General features: G+C 61.7%; 1 protein-coding gene across 2 annotated transcripts; it reads left to right on the top strand.

The window, feature by feature from the left end:
• The first annotated feature begins 367 nt into the window (after nt 1-367).
• On the top strand, nt 368-15,393 carry LOC101053960 (MAPK interacting serine/threonine kinase 2). Of its 2 annotated transcripts, XM_074384842.1 has the most exons (14): nt 368-532; nt 676-821; nt 4,749-4,836; nt 4,972-5,073; nt 5,155-5,252; nt 9,334-9,413; nt 9,663-9,736; nt 9,999-10,103; nt 10,205-10,260; nt 10,339-10,434; nt 10,787-10,981; nt 11,818-11,982; nt 12,790-12,833; nt 13,077-15,393. In XM_074384842.1, the coding sequence occupies exons 2-14, from the start codon at nt 771-773 to the stop codon at nt 13,318-13,320; spliced, it is 1,398 nt and encodes a 465-aa protein (XP_074240943.1). In that variant the 5' UTR covers nt 368-532; nt 676-770; the 3' UTR covers nt 13,321-15,393. The 2 variants fall into 2 exon arrangements, with proteins under 2 accessions (XP_074240943.1, XP_039322137.1); XM_039466203.2 differs by having other exon boundaries at nt 4,749-5,073.
• The last annotated feature ends 2,925 nt before the right edge of the window (nt 15,394-18,318 follow it).

The raw sequence follows: 18,318 nt of genomic DNA on the forward strand, positions 1-18,318 counted from the left end.
TGCCAGGCCCGGGGCGGCAGGCCGGCGAAGTTGCCCTGTGTAGGGCCAGCCGGCAGCACTCGGCTCAGTGCCCCGCAGGGTCCCCGAATCCCGCGGGCCTCAGACAGCACAAGACAGGCCAGCCCCGAGCCGCGCTCAGGGACACCGCCTGGGTCCCGCACCTGGACCCCGTGCGCCGCACTGCGCATGCGTGCGCTAGCCGTTTCGGCCCCGCCCCGCAGCCGGAGCGCGCAGCCGCACTGCGCTCCCAGAGAGCACCCCGCTCCAGGCCCCGCCCACGCCGCGCGTAGGGGGCGAGGCTGGGCGGAGCCTGCGTTGGGGGCGGGGCCAGGACAAGTCGGGGCCTATAAAGGTGGCGGCGGCTGCGACGCGCCCGGCTCCTCTCGGCGGCGGCGGCCCAGGCGGAGGAGTCCGCTCTGGCGGTGGTGGCGGCGGCGGCGCTGTTCCCCGCGCGGTCCGCGGAGCGGGGTCCGGGCTGCCCGACGTGGGGCGGCGGCGGCGGCACTGCGGCCCCGGCCCGAGCCCGACCCCGGTGAGAACCCCAAGGCGGCCCCGGGAACTCCAACCCAGTAGCGGGAACGGGCCCCGCGGAGCCCTCGCCGCCCCCGCCCGGTCCGCGCTCCCGGCAGGCCGGGCCCCGCTCACCGCCGTCCCTTTGTCTGCTCCCGCCCGCAGGGTCCCCTCCTCGGCCGCCCCCGCTCGGCCGCCCGCCCTCGGGCCGCCCCCCGGGCCCTCGGTCCCCTACCCCGCTGGCGGGGCCCGGACAGACGATGGTGCAGAAGAAACCGGCCGAAGTTCAGGGCTTCCACCGTTCGTTCAAGGTGAGGCCCGGGGTCGGTTTGGGGACGCTCCGGGCCGGACCACCAGAATGGCTGGCGTGGGGGGGGGGGCGCGGCGCTCACCCCTAGGACCGGCTCTCAGGGCTCGTGCCCAGCCCCCGCCCTGCACCCGGGGCTACCCCGGCCGGCCGTGCGCCCAGCGGGCTCGGTGTGCGAGGATGGGGGCGGTCAGCAGGGCGCAGTCCACTCCCCAGCCGTGGCCGTGGGGGTCCTTCCTGCAGGACCCCCAAGTGAGGCTGGCAGCGCGCGCCCCCTGCCCTTCAGGGCGTCAGGCTGTGTCCCCCGCAGGCCCCCGCCGCGTGTGTTTTGGGGGTTTAGCGGGCTACAGTCCTGTCCCAGTCGCTGCGTTGGGGGGGGGGATGTCTCCTGCAAGCTCCAGCTGGTTGTGCCCCGGTGGGGAGGGGTCAGCGGGCCACGGTCTCTTTCCTACCTCCGTGTGTCTTCTGGGGACCTCCCTTCAGAATCCCCGGGCCGGGCGGGTCAGGTGCACCCACTCCGGGTGGCCTGTGCCGTGGGGGAGGGGATGGGACGTTCCCCTCAGCCCTGCACTTCCCAGGCACCCCAGGCCCGAGTGCTGTTTCCTGTCGGAGCGGGAAGTTTTCTGCGCAGCCCGGGCGGGCGGTGACTGCTGTTGAGTGCTGGTCTCAGATGAGCGAATCTTGGGGGGAAGGGGAGGGCAGGTGCTGGGCAGGGGCCCCTCAGGACCTGGCCCAGGGGACGCAGTGATGTCAGCCGGCCCGCCCCACCCCGCAGGCTGGGTTATGTAATGGCTTTGCCGGGCTTCCTTGGGCAGGGGCCTGTTGCCCGGTAGGGAAGGCAGGACTGAGAGAGAAAGAAGAGAGAGTGAGTCTGTGTGTGTGTGTGTGTGTGTGTGTGTGTGTGTACACACACGCGTGGCGCTCCAGGGTGGGAGGAGCAAGGAGAGACTCTGGGAAGAATTCCCAAGCCTGTCCAGCCAGCGTCCCCGGCCACCACCCACCCCTGCGCCCATGCCCAGTTTTTCCCTAGGGCAGCAGGCCTGGCACCATCGGTGTCAGGCTGGGCAGGAGAGGGGACCTGACAGACGTCTTTTCTCTCCTGTGGCCAGGCGTGAACTGATACAGGGTCAGTGCATGGGGCCAGCCAGGCAGCCAGAGCAAACTTGAACTTTCTAGATGGTTCCAGCCGTCTCCTGCCAAGGCCTGCTGACTCGAGTTTTGTAGCCAGACCTAGAGCGGTGGGGCCAGGACTGCCCACACTGCCCGGGACTGTGGGCTGGCCTCTGCACGGCGGGGGAGCCCGGCGGGGAGCTGGGAAGGTGGGAGGCTGGGCGGAGGAGGGCCTGGCGGGCAGTCCTGGCTGTGAGGTGTTCCTCCAGGTGGCCAGGACTGGTTCTCTAGGAATCTCCTCCCACCATGCACGGCTGCTCCCTGGATTGGGGCCACCTCTCCTGAAATACTCTCCCTGCCTTCACCAGGCAGCAACCCAGCAGGGAGGCACGGCTGCGGGTCTTGGGTTTCTTTCCTTTCTCTGATGGGAAAGTGAGGCTCCGAGGTGCCAGGCCTGGGGTTCCCCTGCACTCGAGTGAGGAGGCTTCGGAGTCTCATGCGGCCTGGCTCCTCCACCGTGGGGGTTCCAGCCGTCCATCTGTAGCGCTGCTGAGCTTGAGGCTGTGGCTGACAAGGGGGAATGGTTGGGCTCTGCAGCCCCCTTGGGTCCTTTCACCCTCTTGAGCTCCCACGAGTTGGGGGCAGCTGCCTCCGGTCTCACCTGTGCTGGACCCCAGGGGGAGGTCACTAGGCCACGGTCAGACAGCAGGCGAGCGCCAGTCTGGCCTTTGACCCTGGTCACCCACCTTGTGCTGGTGACTGCCCCAGGGCCACCAGGGGCCTCTGGACCAGAGCTGGATTGGAATGCTGACTCCACATGGGGGCTGGTTGAGCCTCCTTCCTCCCCTCCTCCCGCAGCGGCCTCCTGGCAGCTGTCTGCCCTAGCCAGGGTGGGTGGGGAGTCAGGAGGGCTGCTTGGCTCTTGGCTCCTCCCAGACTCTGCCCTCTGGCTTCCACCCGTCTCTTGGCCTTGGGTCTCCCACGGGCTCCCCAGAGCCTCACTTCTGCTGAACGACCCTCCTGTTAGAGCCCCACTCAGGTTGGCTGGGGCCCAGAGTCCCCAGCATCCTCACTGGGACTGGGACCCTTGCCACCTCTGCAGGCCCCTCCTGCCTGGTCCACTTGGCCAGGTGAGGCTGAGTGAGAGCTCAGTCATACGAGGAACCTGACCTGGCCTCCCTTCCCAGCTTCACAGACTTGGGCCCTTGTAGAGGGACTGGCAGTCCCCTTGCTGGGGGTTCGCTTGTCAGACATGTCCACATGGGTTCCAGCCATCTTTTTCGGGGGTGGGGAGGGCTCCCCTAACTGTACCGTTCCTTGCCTTGGTCAGGGTCACCTCCACAGGTCTTTGGCTGTGTTGTTTCTTGACCCAGCCCCCCAGTGCAACAGGCCTGGGTTTGAATCCTGGCCCCTAGGGTCCGAAGTGGGTTCCTTAGTTGGGTGCTGGGGCCCCCCAGGGGCTCCCTCTGTGGGTAGCTGGCGCTGAGACGGGAGAGGGCAAGATGTGGCCTGGGCAGGGCCTGGCACACTCGCGCCTGTGGGTGCCTCTCCTGTGAGCCGCCAGCACGGCGTGGAGTGACTCGGTAACTGGTGACCATGGGGTGAAGTGGCTGGAGGCAGATGAGCCTCGGGTGGGGGGTTAGGTGCACAGAGCTGGGTGGGTAAGGTGTGCCAGGCAGCCGTCGGAGCAAGCAGAGAAGTGCGGGGGCCTGGGCTTGGGGAGGGGCAGAAGGCAGGGCTGACAGGGCAGAGCCCTTAACTGCAGCCAGCCGCAGGCACTGAGCAAAAGGGAGGGGAGCAGCTGAGGGGAAGGAGAGGCGGCGGTGGTGTGCCATTTCACACGGGGGAAACTGAGGCCAAGGGAGGACAGCAGTCCCGAGACGGCCCAGGAGGCCGTGGGAAAGCAAGCACCGCCACCAGGCTGGCAGCCCTCCCAGTGACTCACCTCCCTCCCACTGCTCTGCTGCCTTTGATCCCCACGACCCACCCAGAGGTCGGGCGTCCCCGTTCTGTGGACAAGCAGACAGAGGTGCAACACAGGGCCTGGGCCCCGCGGCAGCTCAGCCCTGGCATGGAGGCTCTTGAGAGCCATCTGTTTGTGTCTGTCCCCTCCTCGAAATGCACCCTTTCCCAGAGGCCCCAAGGCCCTGGCTGTGGGTGGGAGGAGGGCTTCCCCACGGCCCTATGGAGATTGGGGCCCAGCTTCCTCCCGGGTGGGGCCGTCCTGGGCCCTGCAGGGTGCCGAACAGCGTCCTTGCCCATCCCACTCCATGTCAGGAGCTCCCCCAGCCAGTCATCGACACAGATGTCCCCAGGCATGACCCAGTGTCCACTGGGGACAGAATCACCCCGGGGGAGAACCCCTCCAGGTTAGCAGATTCCATGGGCCCCCAAGAGACTGCCTCCCCGATCAGACCTTGATGAGGTGCTAGGAGGCCGCACGCCTTCCACATGTGGATCACGCCTGTGATCCCAGCACTTTAGGAGGTCGAGGCCAGGGGTTCAAGACCAGCCTGGGCTACATAGCAAGACTTAATCTCTTGCTATGTTGTCAAAACACAAATCTAGAGAGAAGTCTACACACACACTGCTTGCGGGGCGGCGAGGAAGTGAATCCCAGGATCTGGGGCCCCCTGGTTTATGTCGCCTGCTGTATCGGGAGTTGATCCTGCTATTGTGTGAGCAGGGGACCGAGGTGATTTTTCCGAAATGCTCAGCCCAGGCTTTGTGAGCCGGACGCTGTGGCGTGGTGGAATGGGTCTTCCTGCCGGTGGGCAGGGATGGGTGGGTCTGAGGGCATCTCCTCTCCTCTCCCCTGCAGGGCCAGAACCCCTTCGAGCTGGCCTTCTCTCTAGACCAGGCCCACCACGGAGACTCTGACTTTGCCCTGCAGTGCTCAGCCCGCCCTGGTGAGGGGCCCGAGGGGGAGGAGGGCACGGGGCAGCCGCCGTCACCGCCATGGCAGTGGCCCACTCCTGCAGGAGGGTGGGGGCTGGCCGGCCAGGGCCCCGTCCTGAGCCCCCTGGGCGTGCCTCCTGGGACAGACATGCCAGCCAGCCAGCCCATCGACATCCCCGATGCCAAGAAGAGGGGCAAGAAGAAGAAGCGCGGCCGGGCCACCGACAGCTTCTCGGGCCGGTTTGAAGGTGAGCGGAGCGGCGGGCACCGGGGGAGCGGGGACGGGGAGCAGCCAGGGTCCCTCTCACACCCTCCCGGCTGCCCCACAGACGTCTACCAGCTGCAGGAGGATGTGCTGGGGGAGGGCGCCCATGCCCGTGTGCAGACCTGCGTCAACCTGATCACCAGCCAGGAGTACGCCGTCAAGGTGGGCCTGCGATCAACCTCAGGGCCTGGTGCCCTGGGATCGGCGCTGCAGGGGGTGGGAGCAGGCTGTGGCATTCCGGCTCTGCATCCTACAGCCGGGAAAACCAGTGTTTAAAAGCGGCCACCAGGCCCTGAGCCCAGTCAGGAACGACAGCAAAGGTGACCCCCTGCGCCTCCCCCACCATATCGAGGTGGCCAAAGACCTGGTACCAGAGTGGGGGCTTCAGTCACCCTGGGTGCCCTGGGCAGTCCCTTCCTGAGTCGTCCCTGGGGGTGCATCGCAGTTGTATGACAAGGATGAAAACCCAGTGTCATATCCCAGGGCCCAGAGGGGCTTTGCGTCTGGGGAACCTCAGTGCAGGCCGGTGAGACGCCGGGGCTAGGCTGGCTGCCGAACCCAGGGTATGGCCGAAGGGCTGGGATTAGGAGCCTGTTGAGGGCCTGGTGCTGACCCCGTGACCTTGCGGGCCGGGCGGTTGGATCCTGTGTTCCAAGAAATCTTCCAGGCTTCCCTTGTGACCTGGCACCCGGCTTCTGGGCTGGGTGGGGTCCCGGGAGGGCTGGTTGCCCAGGAGAGAGGGCCAGGTGTGCCCTGGCAAGCATGGCTGGCCAGGGACCTGTGGGTCCTGGTGGACAGCCAGGCCAGAGCCTTTCTTTGAGGAGGAAAAGGACGGGTGGCCAAGGTGGGGAGGCCACTGGCTGGGCTGGCCGGGTGCTGGGACCGCATGGGCAACAGGTGGGGACAGACGCAGTACAGTTCCTGCTTCCCGGGAGCCCCCAGCAGGCCAGGGCGATGGTGTAGGAGCACTAGGCCCCTACGGAGCACTTCTGCATGGCCGGCATCCCTCTGAGCACGGCCCCCTCCAGGTAGCCCCACAGGCAGCCCTGCTTTCTGTTCTTGTTTGACAGGTAGGGACACCGAGGCTCTGGGGCTTAGGTAACCTGAGTCACACTGTGTAGTCTCTGGGGGCTCCTAACTGGTGTCTCCGAGACACATCCCTGCTCATCTTGCTGCCTTGTGTGGTCAGTGCTGGGATCTGGAGAGCCCGGGGGACTTCCTGGTGGAGGTGGTGTTGGTCACTGACATCCGGGAGTTGATCCAGCCAGGTGGCAGTGGGAGGAGGAGGTGTCCTGGGCGAGTCAGAGAGGCTAATCGCTGGTGGTGTGCATTTGAGGAGTGTTGTTTCATTCTGTGGGGACGGGTGTGAGCCCTCTGCTCTCAGTGGGCCAGTGCCTGTGGCTCGCAGAGGCTTCCTTAGGGTTGCCTGGTGCCACGAGGCTGCTGGTGGATGCAGATCCCCAAGCTGGGACCTCAGAAGAGGCCCCTTCCCTGCCAGGAGGGGCTACGCTCCCCTTCCTGAGGTCGTATTCTAGCTGGCCACCCAACGCACAGGCTGAAGTTCATTGTTTTTTTTTTTTGAGATGGAGTTTCTCTCTTGTCACCCAGGCTGGAGCACAGTGGCAGGATCTCGGCTCACCACAACCTCCACCTCCTGGGTTCAAGCAATTCTCCTGCCTCAGTCTCCCAAGTAGCTGGGACTGCAGGCGTGTATCACTATGCCTGACCAATTTTTTTTTTTTTTTGAGATGGGAGTCTCACTCTGTAGCCCAGGCTGGAGTGCAGTGGCGCGATCTCGGCTCACCGCACCCTCTGCCTCCTGGATTCTTGTTCAAGCAATTCTCCCACCTCAGCCTCCCAAGTAGCTGGGATTACAGGCACGAGCCACCACGCCCAGCCCTTTTTTTTTTTTTTTTTTTTTGAGACAGAGTCTAACTCTGTCGCCAGGCGCCAGGTTGGAGTGCAGTGGCACGATCTCGGCTCACTGCCACCTCCACCTCCCGGGCTCAAACAATTCTCCTGCCTCAGCCTCCCGAGTAGTTGGGACTACAGGCGCATGCCACCACGCCCAGCTAATTTTTGTATTTTTTTTTTTTTTTTTGAGACGGAGTTTCGCTCTTGTTACCCAGGCTGGAGTGCAATGGCGCAATCTCGGCTCACCGCAACCTCCGCCTCCTGGGTTCAGGCAATTCTCCTGCCTCAGCCTCCTGAGTAGCTGGGATTACAGGCACACACCACCATGCCCAGCTAATTTTTTGTATTTTTAGTAGAGACAGGGTTTCACCATGTTGACCACGTTGGTCTTGATCTCTTGACCTCACGATCCACCCGCCTCGGCCTCCCAAAGTGCTGGGATGACAGGCTTGAGCCACCGCGCCCGGCCCAATTTTTGTATTTTTAATAGAGACGGGGTTTCACCATGTTGGCCAGGATGGTCTCAATCTCTTGACCTCGTGATCCGCCCACCTCGGCCTCCCAAAGTGCTGGGATTACAGGCTTGAGCCACCGCGCCTGGCCAATTTTTGTATTTTTTTTTTTTTAGTAGAGACGGGATTTCCCCATGTTGGCCAGTCTGGTCTTGAACTCCTGACCTCGTGATCCGCCCACATTGGCCTCCAAAAGTGTTGGGATTACAGGCGTGAACCCCGCGCCTGGCTGGAGTTGAGTTTTCTCCAGAACCATCTGCAGTGTGTGTCGGGCTCAGCCGTCAGCAGCGGCTTGGGTGGTGGTATCTCAGGACACTCTTGTGTCCAGTTGTTCTCCTGACCCTTCCTAGGGCAGTTTTGTTGGTCAGTATAGACACGGGACAGGGTAGAGGTGGGATCCAGGGGCTTAAGTAGACACCACATCCCCTACTACCACCGCCAGGCCACCACAGCAGGCAGGGAACCCGGGGCGGAGCAGTCACACAGGCAGCCACCTGCCCAGTGAGAGGGGCCAGCGTGTCAAGCCTGGGAAGAGGGTCCCAGCAGGTGCCAGGGGAGCTGTAGGCACCTCCTGACCCCACTTGTGTGGGTGAAGGTGGCTGGAAGCAGGTGGATCAGGCAGGAACCTGTGGTCCTTAGAGCTGCTGGGGGCAGTGGGGTGGCTTCCTGAGGCTCTGGGGCTCAGGGAGGCTGGTCCCACTAGTGGCTGGGGCGGCACCCAGGGCGGGCCTGAAACAGATGCCAGCAGAGACGGCAGGCAGGAGTCTGCCCAGGCTGGCACAGAGCCGGAGGGCTTGGTGCCGTGGCCACATGTGAGGTGGGGCCTCGTTCCCTAGTTCTGTGGGTCACATGGGAGCTGGCTCCCGGGGACAGACAACTACAGCTGACTGTCTCTTGGTCATCGAGGGTGGCTGGGTAAAGCAGGGGACCCTGACGTCCTGTGGGGGTACTTTGCAAAAGTGACAGATCCCAAGTATGTCTCTGAGAGCTGTCAGGGTCACAGGTGGAGAACTGGCTTCTTTCTCTTTTCTTTCTCCCTTCCTCTGCTTTCTCTCCTTCCTCTCTTCCTCCTTTCAATGGAGTCTCACTGTCGCCAGGCTGGAGTGCAGTGGCGCCATCTCGCTGCAGTCTCTGCTTTCCCGCCTCAGCCTCCTGAGTAGCTGGGATTACAGGCAAACATTACAGCTAATGTTTGTATTTTTAGTAGAGACATAGTTTCACCATTTTGGCCAGGATGGTCTCGATCTCCTGACCTCGGGATCTGCCCATCTCGGCCTCCCAAAGTGCTGGGATGACAGGCATGAGCCACCGCACCCCTCTTTCTTTCTTTCTTTCCTATCCCTGATTTAGCTTTCCCTCTCTTTTTTTTAAATTTAGAGACAGGGTCTCGCTGTCACTGAGGCTGTAGCGCAGTGTACCACCATAGCTCACTACTAACTTAAAAAGCATTTTACTGGGCGTGGTGGCTCACGCCTGTAATCCTAGCACTTTGGGAGGCCGAGGTGAGTGGATCACCTGAGGTCAGGAGTTAAAGACCAGCCTGGCCATCATGGGGAAACCCCATCTTTTTGTTAAAAAAACAGAGCATTTTGAAGAGATGGGGTCTGGCTCTGTTGCCCAGGCTGGTCTCAGAACTCCTGGGCTCAGGCGATCCTTCTGCCTCAGCCTCCCAAAGTGCTGGGATGACAGGCGTGAGCCCTGCTCTCTAGAGTTGCAGGGTGTGAGTGTGGCGAGTTTCAGGCGTGGCATTGGAGTTTCTGGCCTACCCCTCTCTGCCGTGAGCTCACCCAGGTGCTGTGTCCCCTCGCCCATTTCAGATCATTGAGAAGCAGCCAGGCCACATTCGGAGCAGGGTTTTCCGGGAGGTGGAGATGCTGTACCAGTGCCAGGGACACAGGTAGGTGACCCACCCTTGCCGCGGCACCGGTCTCAGCCTGAACACCACATCACCCCAGCTAGTATTTGTAGGGCACCCAGATTCCCAGGCCCTATGTTCCCCTCCCTGAAGCAGCCCCAGGTGGGCAGTGTCGAAGTGGGCCCATTACCCCAGTCCCAGTCTCTGGTGGAGAGACCCCTCCTAGGCTGGGCAGCAGGTACCCAGGGACCTCAGGAAGCCTCAGCTCCTCTCTTGCCCCCCTCCACCCAGGAACGTTCTAGAGCTGATTGAGTTCTTCGAGGAGGAGGACCGCTTCTACCTGGTATTTGAGAAGATGCGGGGAGGTACGTGGGGGATCCAGGCTGCGGGGAGGGAGGGAGCTTGGAGGAGGTATTTCCAGCTGGGTCCTTATGGGGTGGGGGCTTAGCACCACCTCAAGGGAGGGGGCTTTTGGGGTCTGAGTGTCCTGCCCAAATAAATGGTGGCTCAGGGGTGAGGCCTTTGGGCCAGAGGAAGCCGGTGTGGGGGCGTCCCCGCCAAAGTGGAGGTGGGGGCAGGCCTTGAGGGGACTCGGAGGTGACCTGCGTGTTCCCCCCGCCTGCCCAGGCTCCATCCTGAGCCACATCCATAAGCGCCGGCACTTCAACGAGCTGGAGGCCAGCGTGGTGGTGCAGGACGTGGCCAGTGCCTTGGACTTTTTGCACAACAAAGGTGGGTGGTGAGCCCAGCCGGGTCCCCTAGGGTCACTTGGTAAGGACTCCTGGAAGATCCCCAGCCCCTCACCCCCCGTGGTTCTGTGGCTTCTCCCCCAGGCATCGCCCACAGGGACCTAAAGCCGGAAAACATCCTCTGTGAGCACCCCAACCAGGTAGGCCAGCTCCAGCAGGGCGGCCCCGCGGGAGGGCGGGCGCGTGGGGCCGCTCACGTCGTCTTTGGCCCCGCGTAGGTCTCCCCCGTGAAAATCTGTGACTTCGACCTGGGCAGCGGCATCAAACTCAACGGGGATTGCTCCCCCATCTCCACCCCGGAGCTGCTCACCCCGGTGAGGCCCGCGGGTCGGGGTCGGGGTCGGGGTCTGGGAGGGCTGGGGGCGCGGCCGCCCGCTCTGCGGTTGTGTAACCTTGCGGAGCCGAGGCAGCGGAGCGCGGGCTTCCGCCTAGCAACAGCCATTGATTGGCTGGGTGGGGAGACGGGGCGGGGCCTCGGGCAGGCGCCGGCACCCGCCGCTGTTCGGCCGGGGGGGCGGGGCTGCGGCCGGAGCGGGGCGCGTTCCCGGCGGCCGCTGATTGGGCGGGCGGGTCCGCGCTGCCGGCGCAGGTGACCCGCAGTTACCCGTGCTCGAGCCCACGTGATGCCGGGAAGCCCCGGCTGACGCGCCCTTCCCCCGCCCGCAGTGCGGCTCGGCGGAGTACATGGCCCCGGAGGTGGTGGAGGCCTTCAGCGAGGAGGCCAGCATCTACGACAAGCGCTGCGACCTGTGGAGCCTGGGCGTCATCCTGTATATCCTGCTCAGCGGCTACCCGCCCTTTGTGGGCCGCTGCGGCAGCGACTGCGGCTGGGACCGCGGCGAGGCCTGCCCTGCCTGCCAGGTGGGGCGGCCGGGGCACGCTCTTCCCCCTGGGCCTGCCGTGCGCGGCCCTTAACCCCTGGGGACCCGCCCCCTGACCACCCCAGGAACTGGCGCTGTTGAAGTGACTCCCTAACGCCAGGAGTCCTGCCTTGTGCGCCCCCCACACCCCGGGACTTGCGCTGTGCACCCCCACACCCCCGGGGACCGGCCCTGTATGCCCTCCTCCCTGATGCCATCCGCAGGGCAGTGCCCCCATGTTCTCCAGGTTCTCGATGGCTTATCAGCTTTGCTTGCCCAAGGGAAAAGCCAGACAGGGTTGAGAGATCTGAGAGGTCGAGTGAGGTCCCTGGTTTGGGGGGATCAGGCTCAGGCCACCTGCCCGAGGGTCAAGGCTCAGCATCTCCGGGCTGTGACCCCTGGAACCAGGTCCCCCATAGCTGCCTTTTTGAAATCCAGGTCCACTTGGGTAGAGCTGACTCTCCGGGTCCAGCTCCCGGTCCCCTCTGCTCCCCGCAGGCGTGGTCTAAGGTCTCGGTAGCTGCGGTTCTGATGGAGCCACGTGTCAGCCCTCAGTATCCAGGCCAGGCATCCCCAAACTTTTTACATAGGGGGCCAGTTCACTGTCCCTCAGACCGTTGGAGGGCCGCCACATACTGTGCTCCTCTCACTGACCACCAATGAAAGAGGCGCCCCTTCCTGAAGTGCGGCGGGGGGGCCGCCTGCAGCCCGCGGGCCATAGTTTGGGGATGCCTGGTCCAGGCCCTGGGGCAGGTCTAAGGCCCCCTGCCCCCAGTCCAGGTTTACCGTGTGGATGCCCTTGGTCGTGCAGCTGACCCCCGTGTTCTGTGCCCCCAGAACATGCTGTTTGAGAGCATCCAGGAGGGCAAGTACGAGTTTCCCGACAAGGACTGGGCCCACATCTCCTGCGCCGCCAAAGACCTCATCTCCAAGCTGCTCGTCCGCGACGCCAAGCAGAGGCTGAGCGCTGCCCAAGTCCTGCAGCACCCCTGGGTTCAGGGGGTTAGTGCCAGCCCTGAGGGCAGGGAGGGCATGGGGGGCAGCCTCAGCAAACATGGCAAGCCCTGAGGGTGCAGCCTGGGCGCCCCAAGATGCATTGAGGCTTGGGATGAGGGTTGCAGCCGAAATCCTCACTGCCGACCACCAGTGTACGGTGCCCACTGGCCCAGCAGGCGGCTCCCCAGAGCAGTTACTCAAATAATCTGGAGGGTGGTGGGGACCTGCGCCCAGCAGCAAGCCGGAGTCAGGCCAGCAGCTAGCCCAGCCAACGTGGACCCCGGCCCTGCCTGGCCTAGGTCTCAGGCCCACGGCCCGCCTCCACCCGTCCTCTTTGGCCCCGGATCCGGGAGCAGTCGGGTGTTTTTCTTGCCAGAGGTCATCTGAGCAGAACTGCCACCCCAGGGAGTGAGGATTTACTAAAAATAGCAGCTGGGGTCACTCTATCTCCAGGCGAGGGGCTGGGGACCTCCATACCCCTCCCAGGAGCATCCGGAGACCTGTGGGTTAAGAGTGGGGCGGAGGTGGGTTTGGGCTTGGAACAGCTGGGGGAGGTGGAGCGTGGGGCTCTGCCCCTCACCCTCACTGGGTCTTGCAGTGCCAACCTGGCTCAGCCTCAGGTTCCCTGGGCAGGTGGACATGGAGCCTCTCCATAGAGACCTTGGGGCAGGGTATTTCACTCACAGGGCACCCAGCTGCACTCCTGGTCTCCAGTGGGGTCCTGGTGATGGGGTGGGCGTGGCGTCCCTTGGCCATATACCCCGTCAGCGCCCTGGCTGCTCTCCAGCCCTGCCTCCCCCACTCTCGTTGCAGTGCGCCCCGGAGAACACCCTGCCCACTCCCATGGTCCTGCAGAGGTGAGGCCCGGGTCCAGGGGACAGGGTTTCCGAGTTAAGATGCTTGTGAAAGACCCAGAAACCCTTTTTGGGGTCAGGGAGGCAGCAAGTGCTGGGTGGCTCAGTGGTGCTTCCAGCAGGGCTCTGGCATCAAGGGGGCTGGGAAGGGGGCAGACAGCCCCTTTATCCAGAGCTTTGCCCAGACTCCAGGGGTCCCCTAAGGGGTGCCTTCTGGGTGACCACCTGCCCCACCTTGTCTCCCAGGAACAGCTGTGCCAAAGACCTCACGTCCTTCGCAGCAGAGGCCATTGCCATGAACCGGCAGCTGGCCCAGCGTGACGAGGACCTGGCAGAGGAGGAGGCTGCGGGGCAGGGCCAGCCTGTCCTGGTCCGAGCTACCTCACGCTGCCTGCAGCTGTCCCCGCCCTCTGAGTCCAAGCTGGCCCAGCGGCGGCAAAGGGCCAGCCTGTCCTCGGCCCCCGTGGTGTTGGTGGGAGACCGCGCCTGACCCTCCCGTCTCCCCTCTGTATATAGGTCGCCCGTCCCCAGGTCAAATCGAAAGGTTTTTTAAGCTATCTCCAGCTGGTGTCCAGCGGGCTGCCTCTCCTCTGGCTGGATTCCCAGGCACTAAGCTCAGCTGAGGGGGCCGTTTTATAGACGGTTTTTGCTTTTGGGTTTGTTGTTTTCCCATTTCCGCCCCCTGCCCTTTGTTTTTTTCTCCTTTTGATGGTTAGAAGCAATGCAGGCACCTGGGGAGGTGGGCAGAGGGTTTGGGGCTGGGCTTGTCCATTCCCCGGCCCCCTGGCCCGCTCACCTGAACTGAAGGTGTCCCAGGTCACCTGTGCCACCCGCCACCTGCCCACGTGGCTTGCAGTGACAGGAGAACAGGCCCACAGCGTTCGCCATCTTCCAGCGGTGGGGAGGGAAACGGGACCCTGCCGTGTGTCCTCTCCCACCTGCAGTATTTCAGGGACAGGTTCTTCCCTTCTATCCCTCACTCTGAGGGCACCCCTGGTGGCTTGGTCGGGGAGGAGGGGATGCTTGTCTCCAGATGGGCCAGGCTGGCAGGTGGAGGGCAGCCGACCCGACCCACCCCACCAGATACCCCAGCCCCTCACCCGCACCTGCGTCGTCCCTGTGATAGTTGACAATCGGGCTTCCTGCAAGGCCCATCTGTCCAGGACTCATGGTGGCCCAGCTTGGCCTCCGACCTTGACCTTAAGCTGCAGCTGACCCTGGGGACTCGCCGCTACCCTTCCCACTGCACCAGGGCCTGAGACCGCAGGAGCCCCACCCAGCCTGCAGTCACCTCCACCACTGCAGGCAGAGGGGCTGGACAGGCACTGTCAGCCAACGTGGGGGTCCCGAAGACACCCCTTCTGGGCACCCGGTGCCCCTTCTCAGGGCTCAGTCTGACCGTGGCCACGTCCTGCCTCACGCCGCTCCTCAGGCCTGGCACAGAAGCTCTGCCAGGTCCATCCTCGCCCTTAGATCTGGGCCCAGACCCTGGGGTCTGGCCGAATCCCCACCCCAGGGCAGCGTTTTAGGCCTGCCGCCTTCAGGAAAACGGCTGCAGCCTCAGCCTCCCTTCGGGCACCCAGGAATTGGGGTGTCTGCTCCGCCCCCCACCCTCCACGCTCCGACCCCCGGGGGCTGCAGGTCCTGCCACCCCTTCCCAAGGGTGGGTACGTTCTATGCAATACAAGGTTCCACTTCTGAGTTCGAGGCTGTGGTGGCGGGTGGCAGTGAGGGCAGCGGCCCCCCAACTCCACGCCTGGGGCAGCCCCTCTGGCTTCTAAATCCGAGGTCAGGATTGTTTGTCATGTTCAGTTGTTTCTTTTTTTTAAGAAAGAAAAAACATCGGTTGACTTTGCTTCCCTGTTCTTGAAGAATACTTGAATGTTGTGGGGAGGCCTGCCCAGCCCCACTGCCCCTCCCAAGTCTCCTACAATGGTCACAGTCTGGTGGCCGTGGGGGTGCTGTGCCCTCCCTGGTCCCCACTGCCCATATCTGTGGACTGCCCCTTCCAAAGACCCCAGGGAGATGGGGAAGGCCGTCCCCTCCCCCATCACGTCCCTCCCGTCAGTGATTCCATATTTTGCAATGGGGGATTTTCTGCCTTTTTGTATAAAAGAACTAGCAAACACCCCCACCCGCTGCAGGCGCCCACAGCCATCCCAGCTCGAAAGCTGAGCGACTAGCAGCTTTTTTTCTTTCCAAAGGTGGGACAGTCACTTTCTCCTCCAGTCCCCTCCCCCACCCCCTACCCCCATCGCGTCCACGAGTGACCTGGAGGACTGGTCAGAACCATTACTGTGAATGAGCGGAGATCCTGGGACGCCCAGGCCAGCTCTCAGCGCTGGGGAACGGAACAGCCATGTGTCAATGTTACGATGTTTTTAAAAGAAAAAAAAAAAAAACCTCAAAAGTTTTTTTAAAGTGGGGGAAAAACATCCAAGCACTTTAATTCCATTGTACCAGGTGAACTGATAGAGCTCAGAAGTTTTCCTTTACACCAACTGTCAATGCCGGAATTTTCTATTCTGTTTTGTAAGGATTTAAAAAAAGTCAGAAAACCTGCTGTGTGTGCCTGAGTTCTGGTTTTCTGTCGCCGAATAAGGAGCTGTCCCCACCCTATTGGTGCAGAACCACGTTGTTGCCAGTGACGTTGTGAGTGGGGATTTTTGAGGGGGCTGCTCCCATGGGGTCTGTCTCTGCCCCAGGATGCCTGGATTCTCCTCTGGGAAGACAGGGAAGCAAACAGCTGAGCTCATCAGCACCGGTGGCCTCATTCCTGCGAGCTGGGGCGACTCCAAGGCAGGGCTCAGCTGCCCGTTTTTTGTTTTTGTTTTGAGATAGAATCTCACTCTGTCACCCAGGCTGGAGTGCAGTGGTGTGATTTCGGCTCACTGCAACCTCCACCTCTTGGGTTCAAGCGATTCTCCTGCCTCAGCCACCTGAGTAGCTGGGATTACAGGCACCCGCCACCACTTCCAGCTAATTTTTATATTTTCAGTAGAGATGATGTTTCACCATGTTGGTCAGGCTGGACTCGAACTCCTGACCTCGTGGTTCACCCACCTCGGCCTCCCAAAATGCTGGGATTACAGGCATGAACCACGGCACCCGGCCATTTTTGTGTGTTTGTTTTTTAAAGACAGGCTGATCAGCTGGTCTAGGTGGCTCACGCCTGTAATCCCAGCACTTTGGGACACCAAGGCAGGTGGATCACTTGAGGTCTGGCCAACATGCTGAAACCCTGTCTCTACTGAAAATACAAAAATTAGCCTGGTGTGGTGGATGCCGATTCTGAGGCAAAAGAATCGCTTGGACCTGGGAGGCAGAGGCTGCAGTGACCTGAGAGAGTAGCACTGCACTCCAGTCTGGGCGACAGAAATCCAGGTGTGGTGGTCCCAGCTTCACGGGAGGCCAAAGCAGGAGGACATCTTGAGCCCAGGAGATTGAGGCTGCAGTGAGCCATGATCATGCCCAGGAGATTGAGGCTACAGTGAGCCATGATCATGCCACTGACTCTGGGCTACAGAGTGAGACTCTGTGTGTGTGTTGAAGAGTTTCACTCTTGTTGCCCAGGCTGGAGTGCAACCTCCAGCTCCTGGGTTCAAGTGATTCTTTTGCCTCAGCCTCCTGAGTAGCTGGGATCACAGGCACATGCCACCACAGCTGCCTAATTGGGTAATTTTAGTAGAGACGGGGTTTCTCCATGTTGGTCAGGCTGATCTCGAACTCCGACTGCAGGTGATTCACCCACCTCAGTCTCCCAAAGTGCTGGGATTACAGGCGTGAGCCACTGTGCCCTGCCTTGTTTGCGTTTTTCTTTTCTTTTTTTTTTTTTCTTTTTTTTTTTTTTGAGACAGAATCTGACAACCCAGGCTGGAGTGCAGTGGTGCAATGTCTTGGCTCACTGCAACCTCCCACTCCCAGGTTCCCGAATAGTTGGGATTACAGGCTTGCCCCACTATAGACCAGCAATTTTTTTTTTTTTTTTTTTTTGAGACGGAGTCTCGCTCTTGTTACCCAGGCTGGAGCACAATGGTGCGATCTTGGCTCACCGCAACCTCCACCTCCTGGGTTCAGGCAATTCTCCTGCCTCAGCCTCCTGAGTAGCTGGGATTACAGGCACACGCCACCATGCCCAGCTAATTTTTTGTATTTTTAGTAGAGATGGGGTTTCACCACGTTGACCAAGATGGTCTCGATCTCTTGACCTCGTGATCCACCTGCCTCGGCCTCCAAAGTGCTGGGATTAAAGGCTTGAGCCACCGCGCCCAGCTAGACCAGCTATTTTTTTGCATTTTTAGTAGAGATGGGTTTTTGCTATGTTGACCAGGCTGGTCTCCAAATCCTGGCCTCAAGTGATCTGGCCCCCTCCGTCTCCCAAAGTGCTGGGATTACAAGCGTGACACAGCCAGGGCTCAGCTTCAAGCTGTGAATGGGGACCAGCGCCTGCAAGGAGCCTCCCTGTGTGGCTTGGGCTTCCTCACAACATGGCGGCTGTGTTCCCAGCCCTGTCTCCAGGAAGCAGTGTTCCAAGCTACCAAAGCAGAAGCTACCAGGCTGACCTGTTGGGAAACCAGGCGGTACCACTCCGGCCACCTTATCTGATTCCACAGGAGGTTCGAGTCCTGCCCAGGTTCAAGGGGAGGGGAAGGGAAGGGTCTCCTCCTGGGAGAGGGTGAGAGACATTGTTGCTGCTGCCTCTGGACTGTGCAACCTTAGAAGTCCTAGTGATTCTAACCTTCCCTGCATGGCCGACGTCTGACTACTCCAGGGTTCGTGCCCCCCAGCCATTAAGTTATTCAGGAATGACTATGCTGGGGCCAGTAGCAGAGAAGATGAGCTGGACAACCAAGGGCTGACCTAGATCCTGGGATTGGGAGTAGACCAAGAAGGGCTTCCTGGAGGAGGGAGCAGAAGGGGGGACAGCGAAGACTAGTGTTTAAGGAGGTCAGCCAGGGCTGCAATCCCAGCTGTAACCACGCTGCTGTGTTCCTCAGTTTCTGGATACATCAACCGGGAGCCAAGGGCAGCCAGGTGAACTGCAGGCAGGTAGCGCAGTGCAGGGACAAAACCCAGAAAGAAAGAAACTGATGGGCTGGGAGCGGTAATCCCAGCACTTTGGGAGGCCGAGGCAGGTGGATCACGAGGGCAAGAGATCAAGACCATCCTGGTCAACGCGGTGAAACCCCGTCTCTACTATAAATACAAAAATTAACCGGGCATGGTGGTACGTGCCTGTAATCCCAGCTACTCAGGAGGCTGAGGCAGGAGAATTGCCTGAACCCAGGAGGCGGAGGTTGCGGTGAGCCGAGATCATGCCATCGCACTCCAGCCTGGGTAACAAGAGCGAAACTCCATCTCAAAAAAAAAAAAAAAAGGAAAAAGAAAAGAGAAAAGAGATGGGGTCCCACTCTTGCCAGGCTGGAGGGCAGTGGTACGATCTGGGCTCACTGCAACCTCCAACTCCCAGGTTCAAGTGATTCTCATC

The sequence above is a fragment of the Saimiri boliviensis genome, chromosome 14, assembly GCF_048565385.1.
Source record: "Saimiri boliviensis isolate mSaiBol1 chromosome 14, mSaiBol1.pri, whole genome shotgun sequence".
Classification (NCBI taxonomy): domain Eukaryota; kingdom Metazoa; phylum Chordata; class Mammalia; order Primates; family Cebidae; genus Saimiri; species Saimiri boliviensis.

What these genes read in the sequence shown, in the direction of transcription:
- LOC101053960 (XM_039466203.2), top strand. Translation starts at nt 771, where the DNA reads ATGGTGCAGAAGAAACCGGCCGAAGTTCAGGGCTTCCACCGTTCGTTC. An exon ending in GCCAGGAGTACGCCGTCAAG is followed by an intron (nt 5,253 to 9,333) that starts GTGGGCCTGCGA and finishes CGCCCATTTCAG; the next exon opens with ATCATTGAGAAGCAGCCAGG. An exon ending in ACTCCCATGGTCCTGCAGAG is followed by an intron (nt 12,834 to 13,076) that starts GTGAGGCCCGGG and finishes CTTGTCTCCCAG; the next exon opens with GAACAGCTGTGCCAAAGACC.